This window comes from Eretmochelys imbricata, chromosome 11 (genome assembly GCF_965152235.1).
Source record: "Eretmochelys imbricata isolate rEreImb1 chromosome 11, rEreImb1.hap1, whole genome shotgun sequence".
Classification (NCBI taxonomy): Eukaryota; Metazoa; Chordata; order Testudines; family Cheloniidae; genus Eretmochelys; species Eretmochelys imbricata.
The window spans coordinates 28,218,674-28,236,181 of record NC_135582.1 but is presented as its reverse complement, the minus strand read 5'-3'; the positions used below and the strand labels follow the sequence as shown (position 1 = coordinate 28,236,181).

Sequence of the window (17,508 nt, the reverse complement as noted above, 5' to 3'; positions counted from 1 at the left end):
AAAGGACTTCTTGGAAATTAAACATCTCTTAGGTGCATAAAGTATCCAGTTAAATGGTGATTGAATTAGGATATTTCCTTCAGTTAGAGAAAGAGAGAGAGACACACATCTGCAATCTATATGGGAAAGTTCTTTGCACACTTTTTCTGATGAAAGTGTGCAAGAGGCATGTGAAAAATACAATTGATGAGAAATAAACTGCCAGAGACACAGGGTCTTGAATTGGTTACAGTCTAGACTGGCAGATAATGGGTGGCAGTCTGAATTACTCTGAAAGGGCCAAAGAGTTCACCCAACAGGTCAGTGGGAATTACAGGTGCTCAGCATTTCTCAGGATTTTACCCATGTCTGGTAATAGGATCCAGATCCATTTTCTGCCCATAGATCTCATTGTAAAGATGTTGACCAGTGCTGTTAGAACACTCCTGCATATGAGCACTGTGGAGTATGTTTCAGAAGACTAGTAAACATTTATAATGAAGTATTTATTCCATCTGTATAGATCAGGGATCTCAAACTCAGCTCACCGTGAGGCCCACACGAGGACGACTACATTGGCCCAAGGGCCGCATCACTGAAACCTTTTCATACAAAAGTAGAGTCAAAAATGAAAAAAATGAGGAGTAATATAGTATGCTATTAAAAGTCAGTGTATTAACTTTTTTAAAACTGTAATGTGAAGAGGGGTTTTAATAAAATATAAACACCTGTAAGTATTCCTTATGTGGTCAGTAACACTGATGATCTACACTTACAGTTTATCAACATAGCTGTAATGGCAGGAACTTTTTAAAGTAACTATTCATACAAAATACATTGCCACTTTTTAACAAACATTCTTCCCAACTACTCACAGCAAAGAATCATACATGCTGAACTTCATACCTCAGACTGCTCATCTAGTCCATGAGGCTCCACCCCCTCCCTGCCCCTATTCCAGTCCCTTCCCCAAATCCCCGCCCCGGCCCCGCCTCTTCTCTGCCTCTTCTCCTGAGCGCATCTCATCCCCGCTACTCCCCCATCCCTCCTGGAAAGTCCTAAGCGTCGCCAAACAACTGTTTGGTGGCAGGAAGCGCTGGGGGGTAGGCGGAGGAGCAGGGACGCAGCGCTCTCGGGAGGACAAGGGGGTGTGGGGAGCTTAGCTGCTGATGGAGTTAGTGCCTATGGTGGGCTGCAGGAAATAACTCTGTGGGCTACATGCGGCCCGTGGGCTGCGTGTTTAAGACCCCGGTATAGATATAAATTGCAGCTACCAGATGTGTTTGAATGAGAGCTCGTTGATGATAGCACTACAATTAAATGATTACTATCTATGTAAAGGACATTGATTATTGGAAATGTCCTTACCTTCTGCCTCTTTTCTTACTTTTGACTTCTTTCTCTCCCTGTCAATCCTCTTTGTTCAACCTTCCTCACCTCTGCAAAGGTAACAGACATGATGCAGAAAGCCCTCTTTGACTTCCTGAAGCACAGGTTTGATGGGAGGTGAGAAATATAATCCTTTTCATGTTTTTTCCCACATTATAATAATTTTATGTGGTGCCTTTTATCAAGGAGGATCCCAACGCCCATACCAACTATAGATGTAGAAATCCTTTTACTCAACACTGAATTGCAGCCACAGGGTGACAAACAACAACTGTTTTTAAGAGTGCATAACAACATGAGGAATGGAAGGTTGTAACAGAGCAGAATTTTGCCTGAATACTAAATCCAACTGAAATTGCAGGGAAAATGTAGGTAGGCAGAATGTAATTACCCTAGATGGAATTTGACAAGGGAAAAAAGAAAAGTGCCATGGAATCTTTAATGATGATGTGTGGCAAGGATCTTAAGTTCTTTTTAATGTTGCATCTGAGGGCTGGTCTACACTACCACTGTAAATCAATCTAACTTATGCAACTGCAGTTACATGAATAACGTAACTGAAGTAGACATAGTTAGATCCACTTACTGCAGTGCCTACACTGTGCTGTGTTGATGGGATAGCGTCTCTTGTTGACTTCCCTTATGCTTCTCGGGGAAGTGGAGTACAAAAATTGATGGGAGAGTGCACTCCCATCGATTCAGTGAGTCTTCACAAGACCCGCTAAATCGACACTGGCTGTGTCAGTTGCGGCAGTGCTGATCTACCGGTAACTGGAGACATGCCCTGAGTATACCTCCCAAGAACATGGTGCCTCTCTGCACCAGGCTGGGACACTAGTTCTCTCCTGACTCAGAGGAAACAGTGCCACCGACTGAATCGCCAGCAGGACTTTCTGCAGTATCAGCGTTTTCTCCGGATGTCTCCTATTCAAATATTGACTCTGCTTATCTCATGAGACCACAATACAGGATAATTGCTGGTCAAATGAGCTCAACAAATCGGATTTTTTTTAATCTAAGAGGCTTCCACCTACCCTTGCTGAATATCATTGAACAGGTAGAACTGTGTGAATAACTGATTTTTTTTTTTTTTAATTTGCTGCCGACACTGAAAAATTGGGGGGCGGGGGAAATTGCTTCAAGAATTTTTTTTCAGACCAAAAAAGTTGATTTTTTGTTTGCAGTGGGTCAAATTCTGCTCTCATCTATAATGGCGTATCACCACTGGAGCAAACTGAGTTGTTCCAGATTTACACCATCATAAGAGAGAATAGAATTTGGCCTCAAATAAGTTCATTTAAAACCCTTTCATTATACCAAAGTTTCATGGGCATTGGGTACTAGATCTAGCAAAATGATTGAAATCTACTGGTCTCGAAACATTAATGCTTTTTTATTTCATTCTGAAGTTACCATTTACTGGGCTAATTTCGATCTGATACCATTTGTCAAGTTCAGGGCTCTCATACAACAGAATTTGCTCTAAATAAACTAATCACACCCTGATGCTGGAATAACTATCAGGAACAAAGTGAATTTAAATAGTAAGCAAAGAGAAGGCTCAGGGCAGGTGCCTCAGAAAAATCAGCTATTAAATGCAGTCGAGTCAAAAATATTTAAAAATTAAATTTTGAAAAAGACAATGCCCAAAACCAAAAGGTAGGAAAACACATCAGGTACTTGAAAAGGTTGCAGAAACTGCAGGGGGATGAAGGAGGGAGAGAGAACAAAGTATACAGCCTCCTCAGCTGATGCAAAGAAACTGAGCAACTGAGAGCAAGAGAAGAATTTTAATTCAAGAATTTAGAGTGGGCCCACTGCTCTATTGCTGCTCTCAGGTGTTGTTGGGGAAGTCCCTGATGTTCTAGGCAGGGATCAGCAACCTTTGGCACGCGGCCCATCAGGGAAATCCGCTGGCAGTCCAGGATGGTTTGTTTACCTGCAGTGTTTGTAGGTTTGGCCGATCACAGCTCCCACTGGCCGCGGTTCACCATTCCAGGCCAATGGGGGCTGCAGGAAGCAGTGTGGGTCAAGGGATGTGCTGGCCGCCACTTCCCACAGCCCTCATTGGCCTGGAACGGTGAACCGCAGCCAGTGGGAGCTGCAGTCGGCTGAACCTGTGGACGCTGCAGGTAAACAAACCACCTCGGCTCGCCAGCGGATTTCCCTGGTGGGCTGCGTGCCAAAGGTTGCCGATCTCTGTTCTAGGGGTTGGCTCAACCCCCGGGGAAGTCCTGGTAAAGGCACTGTAATGGCAAAAAGCAAAATTGGCATTTCAGTTGTTGCTATCAAACATATATAGTTGATATTTTCTGTGGTATCCACTCCAGGGAAATTACTTCCTGTATATATACACCCAATAGACAGGGCTCCCTTTTTTGTCATTCATTCCTTTTTGGTAGTAAGTACCCATTTGTGGATTATTAAACTTCGGTCCTAGATCCTTTGAACTCTGCTTTCCATGGGCACACCGCATGCTCTCACATGTCAAAAAATGCTGCAGAACTTTAGGAGAGACTCCAACGGCTTTAAAAGCCTTCCTGATTTAATGACAAACAGCCCATTACTGAGACTGTGACATTGTGCAGAGTTGGTTTCTGGAAGGATAACCTCTTTGCTAAGATTTTTAAATGTATCCAGATGAGAAGCCCAGTGCTGGCTCAAGTGACCAATCTCACTAAGCTAAAGGCTACAAGTCATTAAAACTTGGTTCATGGGATAATTCCTACAGACCCTGTTGTTTGTGTGGATGGGTTTAAAAAGTACAATATTTTCTTAAATATCAAGATAACTGAAGATAGTGCATGCATCCGATGAAATGAGCTGTAGCTCACGAAAGCTTATGCTCAAATAAATGTGTTAGTCTCTAAGGTGCCACAAGTCCTCCTTTTCTTTTTGCGGTTACAAACTAACACAGCTGCTACTCTGAAACCTGAAGGTAGTGCTGACTGTTTTGTTTGTGTTTCTGGATTGGTTCAAATGGATTGTTGTAAGGATCCAGCATGGTGACTGAGCTGCTGAAACTAAACCTGTAGCCCTTATCTAGAGTAAGGTGGTGTAAGTTTCATATATTGATTAGTGGGTGAAAGTCTAAACTGGTGTTAGAGGTTCACTGTGCTCATTGGTTTCCACTTGTAGATTCTAGGCCATCAGTGGTGAAATGAAGTTGCGGGGCCACAAGACTCCTGAAACTTTCATCTACTAGCTGCAGCCCTGAAAGTAGACAGCACTTGACAGTAAAGAGTGTGGTCAGAGAGTCAAGGATATGTGATGAGTCAATGCACCTTCCAGCAGAGCTCCAGTAGGGCCCCAGCTATCCTTTTAAAGAGCCTAAATTGGTGTAACTTACATGCTGAGGGGCTGGAAGAATGTGTGAAAATATGAAAGTCAGAATGCAGGAGGAGCTACTTGAACTGACACCCTCCACTTAGTGCTTTTTTCCATGTGGCCCCTTGCTGTGTGAGTTGCATAAATTTAGACTCAATGGGTCAAATCTGCCCTGAATTATAGGTGTGAAATTCCACTGAAGTCAGTACACTTGCATGTGTGTAACGTAGCACACAATGTGGGCAAATCAATGTTTTTAGTGGCTGATTAGTTGTTATTAAAGCTGTGGCCTTTGACTTCAAATGACTCTGATGCTATGTTAACATCAGGGTAGGGGACCTGAGCTCCCTAGAGTTAATGTGATAAATATAAAGGGGGTTAGTATTGTGACACAGGAGGAGGAGATGGCAAGCACATCTGAGATGATGGCCCTCCTAGGAATTTGCTACTTTTTGAAGCCTTCATAGAATTATGGGAGAAGAGTGGACTGCTATCACTGTGGGATGTGGGATCTCCTAAGACAAAAAGCTGAAGAATACCTAAAATTCTAAACTCTCTAATACTTTGGCACTCCAATGTAGAATTTGCTGATGAAAAGGGTTAATTTCACATGGAGTAGTATTTAATTACAGTAGCTCTGAACTGTCCAAATTACATTTCTTTAGGACAATTTGTGACATGGTCACATAATAAATGCTTGTCTTAAGCCTCTGGGGTACCTTTAGTGCCATTTTTCTGTTGTTGCGATATATATCTCAGATCTGAATACAAGCCACTTACTTGACTGTCAGAAAAAGCATTTCAACTGTAGAAAATTGACTACATTTTTGTCAAAAGTCAGCAGTTAAATGAGTCCCATTCTTCAGAGTGCCTGGTCATTGATAAAGATGTTAAATAGTGTAGGGCCAAGAGCTGATCCCTGTGGGACCCCACAGTTACATTTTGACACCTGTTACTTAGCCAATTTTTAATCCTTTTAATGTGTGCCGTGCTGATTTTTATATTCTAATTTTTCAATCAAATGACATGCGGTACGAAGTCAAATGCCTTATTGAAGTTTATTATGTTAACACTATTGCCTTTATAAACCAAACTTGTAATCTCATCAAAAGAAGATGTGAAGTTGTTTGACAGAATCTATTTTCCATAAATCCATGTTGATATGTATTAATTACATTCACCTCTTTTACTTCTATATTAATCAAGTCCTATAACAGCTGTTCCATTATCTTGCTTGTGGTTGATGTCAGGCTGACAGGCCTGTAATTACTTGTGTCATCTTGTTTACCCTTTTAAAAATTGTTACAACATTAACTTTCTTCTGGAACTTCCCCAGTGCTTTAAGACTTATTGAAAATCAACATTAATGGTCCAGCAAGCTCCTCAGACAACTCTTAAAATTCTTGGATGCATATTATTTGGACCTGCTGACTTTAAAAGTCTAACCTTAGTAGCTTCTTCTTAATATCCTCCAGAGATATACTAGTAGCATGGGAAGAGTGTTATCTTCACCGTATGATGAAATTGCATCATCTGTTTTTCCCCAAATACATAACAGAAATATTTATTGAATACATCTGTCTTTTCTGCATTATTATTGATTATTCTACCATTTACATCTAGTAGTAATAGACCAATACCATTGGTGGGATTCTTTTTGTTCCTAATATATTTAAAAAACTCCTTATTATTGGCCTTAAGTCTGCTAGCCAGAGATTTCTCCTGCTGTTCCTTGGCTTCTCTTATCAACATTTTACAATTAATAACTTCTGATTTATATTAATTATTATTAACTTCCCCCTTCTTCCATTTGTTATATATATATTTTTATTATTTACAGATGCCTTCACTTCCTCTCAAAACCAGGACAGTTTTTTAACTAACAGTCTTCTTCCTTGATTGTGGCTTTTAGGGCATTTAGTGAGGTGTACTTAAATGATTCCCAGTGATCATTCACATTTTTTTATTAAAATTTTCCTCCCACCTGTTTTGTCTCTATTGTTTTCGGTTTTGTGAAACTGGCCCTATTAAAGCACTAAGTGTATATATATTACTGGTTTGGACTGTGTTCAGCTTGCACGTTAGATATGTGATCAAGGGATGATCACTTGTACCTAAGCTACCATTAACTTTTAATTCTGTGATCAGTTCCTCTTTATTTGTTAGGTCTAAACTAGAAATTCCCCATGTTGACTGCAACACTTTTTCAGTTATGAAATTATCTATTATGCTTAAAAATTCTAAGGATGTTTTACTACTGGCAGCATGAGACCTCCAGCATGTGTCATTCAAATTGAAGTTCCGGCATGATCACACAGCTTTCCTGCCTACACATTGTACACAGGTACATAAGGAGATGGTCATCCAGTTCCCTAGTGTGATTTAGTGGTCCATAGTAGACCCCAACTAATACTCCATCTTGTGCTTTATCTGTTAGGACATTAATCCATAAGCATTAGGATAATTTTCTTCTGAGTTATCAGTGACTTGGGAACAGGTAATGCCATTTTTTATATGGAGTGCTACTCCCACTATGCTTTTGCTCATTTGATCCTTCCTAAATAGGTTATAATCATTGATTTTAACATTCCACTTGTGTGAATCATCCCACCAGGTTTCAATAATACCAACTACATTGAATTTATGCTAATAAATCAGAAGATCCAATTCCTCTTGTTTATTACCCAGGCTCCTAGCATTGATGTATAGGCAATTAAAGAATTTCTTCTCCATGTCCTTTGGTTCCTTGATTAGTGTTCTCAACATCTTGATATTGTGCTGAGTGCTCATATCTTCACTCTTTTAACCCTCCCTTTTTGTTATTAGTTTAATTCCCTCCATCCATGCCTGTACTGATATGGGCCCAATGACGTGTGGCAGCCTAAGTGCTCTGCAGTACTCCTCACCGCTGCTCCAGAAAGTGTTTGTTTCTTAGTACTTGTGGCCAGGAGCAGCCAGGGTTCTGGAGGCCCCAAGCCAGCTGATTCTTGGGGCGATAGAGCACTGCTGGATGCACTAGCTCGGTCCCAGTCTAGTGTTCCATTGAGCAGTGGGTCATATCCTGCCCTGTTGTTTCATGCTGTAATTATCCATGGGTCTAGAATTTGGGGTTGTGAAGTTCTGGGTGACCACTGCCTCTGTGTCACCACTGGGGAACCAGGTGAGGCAGCACCCAGCCATTACTGGAGAGCTAGGCACCGCAGCAAGCACTACCCAAAGAAGCCAGAGCAACAGAACTTTGGTCCACACCAACTGTTTAAACCAGGAGTTACCCTAAGGAGCCGTCTGAGCAGCAACATAGATTCTAGCTTATCACCTTGTCTTTTGCCTCCTCTTGCTCCTGACTTCTGCCTTTGACCCAGGCCTGGCTTTACTTTGGTACCTGCCTCCTGACTCAGCTTGGTAGCTAATCTCCATTCTTGCCTTCAACCCTGGCCCAGCAGCTACTACTGGCCTGGTCACCTAAGGCCCAGCCATTACCCATGGATGATCGTGAAGGAGAAGGGAGCTCCCTGTGCCCCTTTCCCCACAGTATACATGCCCTTAATATGCAGGCTTAAATTAGAAGTCCTCTAAAATAAGATTATCCGGTTAGGTTGTGGAGTAGGGGTGGGGTAGGTATTCATGGGAGGCAGAGAAGTGACTACAACTCCTCCCTAACCCGTGAATAGCTCCGAGGAATGACCACTTTAGCTGCAGGCTCTGGTGTAAGACATGTAGCCCTTCCCCAGTTTTTAATTTGCCGAACACAGATGACATTAGCAAAACCCACAACCTTAATATTTGATTTAAAACCTGGTGGATTGAGCATTTTACACAGCAGCCTGCAGTTTAATATGTCCTTTCTCTGAGCTCTTCATGATTCTCGTTCATGCCCTCCTTCCCCCTCCCACTCCTGAGCTGTTTGACTAATCTTATTTCACTTCAGTTTATTGCATGGATTCCCAGGACACATTTGTATTAAGAGTAGGTACAGAGCAGTGACATCTGTTCTCTTCCCAGTTGTTGGCACGTGTCCTTCAGCTTTGCATACGCCTATGGTAGCTGGAAGTCATTATCTTTAATAGGAAACCATGGCAACTGGAAGTGACAAGTCCTGTCAAAGTTGCTGGGATGTGATTGCTATGAATATATCTTTTGTGAAGTATATTTCTGTACTGTATGGGAGAAGTACTGCGGCGTATCAGAAGCCACAAAAATCAGTAATGTTTGTATCTGTAATATCTGTTTAAACAGGAGAAGAAGAAAAGTAAAGCATCCTTATAAACCCCCCTTTAGTTGTAAAATCTAGTCAGAGGTACTATCCTGTAGCCTTTCCCTGATGTGTATTTAGTCCATGCAGAGAGAAGAGAGAAATAGAGAGGGTCCGTCTGTAATCTATGTCACTGTCAGTTTTACAAATTGTCCCATTGCTGTTAGCTCTTAGCAGGGCGGATCAGACAGAGGTATGAATTTCATCCACAGATAGCTGAAGTGAGGCGCTAACAGCCTAAAATCTTAAAGGGACACAATCAACTTGAAATCGAATCAGTTTTTGAAAAAAATAAGTTAAATGGTATTTCAGGTGCTACAATTGCCTCTCAGTCCCCCACTAGTTTTTATGGGTTTCCAACCGTATTTTCCTAATTTTTTAAAAAAAATTCTCTCCACTGTTACTGTGTGACAAATCTACACCCACAACAAGGGGGAATGGCCATGGAAAGAGATTTTCCTAAGACTTTTTGTGGGATTTATTCTCTTAAATCCCTTAAATACTTTGTGAAAATCTCACCTAAATGATACAGAGGAAACAGTGAAACTGCTAAGACTGAGGAATTGATTTAAGCTTAGTTGATGTAAGGCATTCTGAAACCACAATAAGAGTGTCCGCACAGGAGGTTTCTACCAATCTAACTAAAGTTAGAAACCAATTTTAGTTAATCAGTTTTGTGTACAGCTCTATTCTAGAGCAGTGGTTCCCAAACTGGGGTTCGTGAAATGTTACAGGGGGTTCTCGGGGGAAAAAATTCCCTAATGGCAGACAGAGCTGTCCCTAGGGATCCCGGGCAGCATGGGCCCAGCAGCCCGGAGCCCCTGGACTTCCAAGAACTAAGCAGATCAAAGCAAGCATATCTATCCCACTGAGGAGATTTAAACGTCAAGACTCCTTATAAGAAATGGAAAGGGAGAGGGATAGTTTTTGCTGTTTTGAAAATTAAATAGGCAGCTAGTATTGTTTTTAAAATTATTATGAAGAACAAGTTTAAGCTTTGTTGTAATGTGCGTTGTTTGCCTGGACTGCTCGAGACCTGAATGCTTGTGTAGGAGGAACTCTTTGAGTTGACTTCTTAAATATCTTCATGCTGTTTCACATCTGATACTCCTTGATGAAACATAGGAGCCTTGTCTTATAACAGGCTTATTCAAAGTGATACAAGCTACAAAAGTAAGATCTTGAAAGAGCGTTGCCGTTTTCATAATGTAATAAAAATACTGTAATGATAAATAATAATTATTAATAAATAGTGTGTAATAAGCAAGTCATAAAAAAAAATTTTATATTTCCAAGATCACTGCTTTTTATAATTTATACTCAGGTAAAGGAGAAAATCCCTGCAAATACTCATTTTTAGGATGGGGTTTGCAAAACTTAACATTTTATTGAAAGGGGTTCACAGATTGTTAAAGTTTGGGAACCACTGCTCTAAAGCTATGTGAATAACAGATTTTGTTTGGGTTCACTGGCAATTCAGAAAAATAATATTTAAAAAATGGTTTTGAGTGGAACCAAAAACTAAATTTTTGAAATTTTTTTGGTTAATTTTAAAGTTAAAAAAAATTATTTCTAGATGAACAAAGTGTTTCATTCAACCCTAAACAAAAATGTTTTCTTCTGATTTCCAGCATTTTTTAACATTTTAAAAGAAATTTGAAAGAAATTTCAAACAGAAAAGTCATTTCAAGCCCATTCCAGGATAGCACAAACGAGTCCAAATAAAAGGCCAAACAAATCTTTAGAGTAATAGCCCTTCTGACCCTCTGAGGCTTCAGTGTAGTCCCCTTGTTGGCTCTATCTCAGGGCCTCCTCCTGCAGAAGCCTAACCTGCCCCGGTAGTGTTCTTCCTCAGTTGTTACTTGTCTGTTTTAAACCTTATCCCCGGGCTTCCCTCCACCAGAGAGACCTGTCTCCTCTGCAGTTTCTCTCCAACTGAGCTCCCTCAGTCTACTTATAAGGCCAACTTTGCCTTCTCTGGCCAGGAGCACCTCCTCCAGGTGCAGAGTATGACTAATTGGTGTTCTTTCCCTTGCCTTGCCAATGGTAGGAGTTAAATCCCGTCACACTCCCCTTGTATCAGTCCACTCAAGGATTAGGAACGATTGTAATCCCTGCATTCATGTGTTAGGGAAGGGGCTCCACTATATTCTCCCATTCTACATCAGTTTACAGAGCTGGGCAGCCATAGAGTGCACATGATATGTGCTACTTGCAGCTCTGAGAAGAACTGTGCTCCCTGAGGTACAGAGGAATACCTCTCCACACCACTCTACCCTCCCTCCCTGCAAAATGATCCCTCCATGCTATTTCCAGCTCCGGCCTATGACTGAATGCCACCCTCTAGCCTGTAGTGTGAGGAGTATTCTTTGCAGTGACCTACTTCATATAGTCCAGCTTGGTGCATGTGTGCATAAGTGTGACAGAGAGAGGTGGTTAGAATTTCCCGGCTTCCAAGCCTGTGTTCTAATTTTGCCTCTGATATGGACTTCCTTTGCAGCCTTGGGAAAGTGACTTAACTAGCCTGCTCTAGAATGCAGGATGCATAGTGTAGGGGATAGCTCGCTGGATTGGGATCCTGAAGACCTCATTTTAATTACCAGTCACAGACATTCCTTTGTGACCTTCGGCAAGTAACCCAACCCTGTGCCTCCGTTCCCTGTCTGCAAAGTGGCAACAATTGCCTACTTCACAAGAGTTTGTGCGAATAAATCCATTAATGACTATGAGACCTAGATAGATAGAATCTCTCTGTTGCCATTCCCCAAACCGTATACTGGGGATTACATTCTTTACTTACCTCAGAGGGATGTTTATAAAATGCTTTGAAGATGAAGTATTATTATTTTATTTTATTATGGCTCTGCTGTTCTACTTGGCCTGAGATCCACTTTAGCTTGTGAAATAATTTTTGATATCACACCTAGGGTGACCAAGTGTCCGGTTTTTAACCAGAACACCCGGTCAAAAAGGGATCCTGATGGCTTTGGTCAGCACCATTGACCGGGCTGTTAAAAGTCCGGTCGGCGATGCTGCGGGGCTAAAGCAGGCTAGTCCCTACCTGTCCTGGCACCGCACTGTGCCCCAGAAGCAGCCAGCAGGTCCGGGTCCTAGGTGGGGGTGGGGCACAGGATTCTGCACGCTATTCCTGCCCCAAGCACCAGCTCAGCACTTCCACTGGCTGGAAACCAGTTCCCAGCCAATGGGAGCTGCGAGTGGGGGGAGCAGTGGCTGCAGGTGAGAGCAGCACACGGAGCCTCCTGGCCCCCACGCCTAGGACCTGGACTTGCTGGCCTCTTCCAGGGTGCAGCACGGTGCCAGGACAGGCAGGCAGCCTGCCTTAGCCCTGCTGCGCCGCTGACCAGGAACCACCCGAGGTAAACCCGTGCCCCAACCCTGAGGCCCAATCACCTGCCCCAGTCCTGAGCGCCCCCCCAACCCTGAGCCCCCTCCTGTACCCCAAGCCCCTCATCTCTGGCCCCACCCCAGAGCCTGCACCCCCAGCTGGAGCCCTCACCCCCCCCACATCCCAACCCCCTGCCCCAGCCCAGAGCCCCCTCCCACACCTTGAACGCTTCATCCCCGACCCCACCGCAGAGTCTGCACACCTAGCCGGAACTCTCATTTGCCCCCCTCCCCGTACCCCAACCCCCTGCCTCAACCCGCAGCCCCCTCCCGCACTCGGAATCCCTCGGCCCCACCCCCCCAGTCTGGAGCCCCCTCCTGCACACCAAACCCCTCATCCCCGGCTCCCCCCGAGAGTAAGCACTCCCAGTCCAGAGCCCTCACCCCCTCCCACACCCCAACCCCCTGCCTCAACCTCCAGCCCCCCTCCCACATTCCAAATTCCTCATTCCCGTTGCCCAGCCTGGAGCCCCCTCCCACACCTTTAACCCCTCATCCCTGGCCCCAGCCCAGAGTCTGCACCCCCAGCCAGCACCCTCACCCTCCCTGCACCCGCCCAGAGCCCCCTCTCACACACTGAACCCCTCATCCCAGCCCCACCGCAGAGCCCCCAGCCGGAGCCCTCACTCCCTCCCACACCCCGACTCCCTGCCCCATCCTAGAGCCCCCTCCCGCACCTTGAAGCCTTCATTTTTGGCCCCATCCCGGACCCCCCTTGTTAGTTAGAGCCCTCGCCGCCTCCCGCACCCCAACCCCCTGCCTCAGCCCAGTGAAAGTGAGTGAGGGTGGGGAAGAGCGGGGGAATGTAGTGAGCGGGGGAGGGGCCTCATGGTGGGGCAGGGCCTTGGGGAAGGCGCGGGGCTAGGGTGTTGGGTTTTTGTGATTAGAAAGTTGGCAATCCTAATCACACCTCATTAGCACAGGGAAAAGTTTGTGTTAGTGTCTCAGTATAGGTAGATGGATGGCTACATACAGAAAGAGAGAGAGAAATATATGTAGTAATGAGTGTGGTATTAGAAATGATGTTTTCACACGTATATATTATCAGTTAAAAGTGAAATAGACAAACGTACAATTGTGTGGGGGTTTTTTAGTGCTTGAGTATCATAGGTTTTACTTGAAAGGAGAGCTTCTTTCTGCCTCTTTTTCTTACTTTAATGATATAATTCAACTATAAAACACATCTGGTTGGTGTTATACTATGTTCACATTCTACAACACAAAGTAGATGTAAATCACATACAGTACAGTAAAAATATGACTGCAGTGTTTTTGTTCTTTCCTGTGTTCTTATTCATAGGATATCAATAACTAGAGTGACAGCCGACATTTCTCTTGCTAAGAGGTCTGTTCTAAATAATCCGAGCAAGAGGGCAATAATTGAGCGGTCGAATACCAGGTCCAGTTTAGGTAAGATGTTAGCACATGTACTGCACTGCACATAGTTACGTCCTGGAGCAAAGTGACAGCTTTTAAATGTCATGAGCCCTTCCATTATAATCATGAGATGCCTATAGTATTAGCCACTGGAAACCAGCAGGTTCTTGCAAAAACTGGATTACAGCTTTATATCCCATAGAGCCTGTGAGATTTCCAGATGAAAGGCCTTTTTAGCAGTCCACCAGAACTTGTTGGCACCAGTATCTTATTCACGTATGCCTGATCCATTGCCTGTTGAAGTCAATAAGAAGAGCTTTTGTAATTGACTTAAGTGGGCTTTGGACCAGGCCCATAAACTGTATCTGAATTTAACTCCAAGTGATCTGTTCCTTTATTGATGCAGAGGATTTAAATAGGTAAATCCAAATTTCATATGTGCTGATGGGAGAAAAAGGCTCCTGGGGATAAAATTCACCCCAGTGTGGCTGGGCAAAGCTCAGGTCACTATGGAAGCTTCATATTAAGTGCCTAAGTGGAATATTAGTAAGGCATACTTAGAACCTTTTCTGGGCCTTGTACATTAAGGTTTGCTTCATTCTGAGTGACTGATTTTGTATTTTAAGTCACGAATAGTGCTAAGAAAACAACTGTGAAATGTTTAGAAATAATTAGTTTGCTCATGTAGCCAGGTTATTGGGTGAACCATATTGTTTCTAACTGATTTAGAGTCCGCGTGTTTTTAGGGGCGCCTAAGAACAAATCTTAAGAAGTAACCTTATGCTTTATAGATTATTGAAGTAGCAGTTAGGTGGATAGACTACACTGACTATAATTTTTTTTATTTCCAAATACAGCAAATATACCAACATACCAGATTAATCATAGTATGCAAAATAAATAAATAGGGTTAGTATAAAGTGAGGGGCAGGAAAGTGATCTTTCTTCAGGGTCTATGTTAATCATAGACCTCTAAAAACTCAGCCCAAATTGCTTTGATTTTTTCAGGCATTCCCTTTCTGCAAAATGCCAGTCATTCATTAGCCGCGAGGTCAGCCATATCACTGAGCCAGGCATCAATATTTGGTGGGGATCCACTTTTCTATTTTTGCATGATTAATTTTTTAGCCACTAAAGCTCCACTTTGGAACCGTGCTGCTTTGTTACCAGGTAATCTCTAGATATTGGAAATATATCCAAGAATGAAACTTAAGGGGGCAGGCTCCAATTTAGCATCCAATATCAAATTGGTCCTATGACCCAACTTATATCAGAAATTCTTGATACGGGGTGCTCCCAAAACATATGAGCTAATATAACATCAAGGGAGTTACATTGCCAACAACAGTCCTCATTCATGAGGCTTATTACCATTAGCGTATGTGGAGACCAAAGTAGCATTTTTAAAAACAGTCTAAAAATGTATGTTCTGTACTTGCATTGCCTGTTCTAGTCTCCTGTGTAAATCACAAATGTTTATTTATACATGAAGTCCATATATTGTACATATACTGTACACCAAAACCAATGGCACATGTGATTTATTTTTCTAAACAGTATTGGGGTAGAGCAGTTATGACCTGTTGTTTTGGTTTTGGTGTTGTTGTTTAGCTGAAGTGCAGAGTGAAATTGAAAGAATCTTTGAGTTGGCAAGATCCTTACAGCTGGTTGTCCTAGATGCGGATACTATCAATCATCCAGCACAACTTATTAAGACATCTTTAGCACCGATTATAGTTCATGTTAAAGTGTCATCTCCAAAGGTAATTATAATCATCTTTAAAATACATGCATTTTACTTTTAAAATGTTACATGCTCGTCCTCTGAGATATAGGGTGTGTTCTCTTTTTACCTCAAAATGCACATGTTGACACCAATGAGAGCTTTGTGCTCATATCAGAAGAAAACCATTCTGTTGTATACAGGTTCTTGTACAGGCCCATCCCTGTAATATCTGAGCCCTTTCCAGTAGTGCATTAAATGCCATGACTAAGCCTCTGTCTCATGTGGTTCCTTTTTTATTTTTTTCTCTCTCCTTTCCCTAGAGGGGGAATCCTTCTGTGTTTAACATCCTCATGCAACTATTCACCTTGAAAATAGATATTTATTTTCAGTTACAATTGTAGTGAGTTTAATGTTCATGAAAGGTGCTGCATTCACAGCCATAGAGATTTAAGCCCTTAATTCATCTTCAGAACAAGTGCCATCTCTCCTCACTCCACCAATGTGCCTTAACTCTCCCTTGGAGGGCCACCTCTAGAGGTGAGAGATTAGATCAGTCCTTGGTGCTTCTTACTGGGACTCCCAACCAGGACACTAGATAGTGCCAGTTGTGGTTTTTGGGATGTCCTCTGGGTTCTTCATGTAGAGCACAAAAACCACAAAAGTGATTTTTTTTAAAGTGCTGCTTTAAGGTTCTTAATAACCTTTGCACACGTATGCCTTGTCTGTATTATTGCACCAGTTAAACTGAAGATGTATTCTTAAATCTATTTAAACCTGGCTTATATTGATTTTAGCGTAATTTAGTTACTAACTAAATAAAGCTAAAATAATATAAACAAGGAGGACATTGATAGGAGAGAGTCTATGCAGGGGTTTGCACCAATTTTCATTTAAAAAAACAATTTTAATGTAATTCTGAAAGTTTTAATATAGACAAGGCTGTAGCCCCTATACTGGTTTAGCAGTCAATGCCTGACTACTTGTGTTCTTTCACAATTTGCTTCTTGTTACATTAACTATTGGCAGTTAAGGATGGCTACTATTATCTAGCATTATACTTCAGTACCATAGACTTCAGGGTGAGTAACTTTTTCCAGATCCTTCACTCGCTCTTCCAGAAAACCTACATGTTTTCTAAAACTAAAAGTCTGAATCCTCACGTGGTGCAAATGGAGGTAGGGTGATTTATGTCAGTTGAGGATCTGGCTCACATTCTGTAAGGAAACAGCATAATTTAAGTTTTAACAGCACCCCTTAATGCACTTATAATAATATAAAGTTCTTAATGTAAACTCAGTGTACATAATTTGCATATTCCCTGCTGACTGCTACTGAATTTTCCTGATATGGTGCTGGTTGTACTAATTACACCCATTCTATTGAATGGAAGGTTATCTGGCAAGTGAGTTGGGGAGGATCAAGAGCACAAAGGTCAAGGGCACACTTTTTTCTTTTTGAAGTCTTTCACCCAAAGGCTTGTGAGCAGCGTGTTTGATACTATAATTTTCTTTTATAGTTTATAGATAAAGAATTTAGAATTCCTAATTTCTCCCACCCCCTAAATTCTATTAATGAGCATACTGCAGAAAAAAATAATGAGGTAATATGAACTGTGGGTGTTAAAAAACCTTCTGTATCAAAATATACTTCCGAGCAGACTGTCACCATAATATCAGTATTGCACAGCATAACATACTATTACTGTTATGCTATAATCAAGCTGGTGCAACTGCATAATTTTCAGGGAGCATTGGAAAATAGTCCTTTAGAAAATTATATTTGTTGACAATAACCTAGTACTTAGAACCAGAACAAAGCAAAATCACACTTTAAACTGCATTTGGAAAATATGCTTTGGGTCGAATCCTATGCCGAGATAAACATGCACAAATCCCAGTGAAGTAAATTGAAGAATTTGCATCTGTCTGATGACAAAATTTGATCCATTATATTAAATGTAATACAAATAAGACTTATTACATTGGTTAATCCTGTCATTGGCATTTGGATCTCTTGTATCTGGGAATGTTTGACTCTTGTTTTCCTCTTTTCC

At 42.1% G+C, this 17,508-nt stretch overlaps 1 protein-coding gene across 1 annotated transcript in view; it reads left to right on the top strand.

Moving 5' to 3' along the window:
- The window catches only part of CACNB4 (calcium voltage-gated channel auxiliary subunit beta 4), a 188,887-nt gene that overhangs the window by 147,419 nt on the left and 23,960 nt on the right, over positions 1–17,508 (top strand). Inside the window, exons 9-11 of the mRNA XM_077829777.1 lie at positions 1,427–1,485; positions 13,653–13,762; positions 15,341–15,492. Of these exons, the coding sequence (XP_077685903.1) occupies positions 1,427–1,485; positions 13,653–13,762; positions 15,341–15,492 (321 nt within the window). The remainder of the gene's footprint in view (positions 1–1,426; positions 1,486–13,652; positions 13,763–15,340; positions 15,493–17,508) is intronic.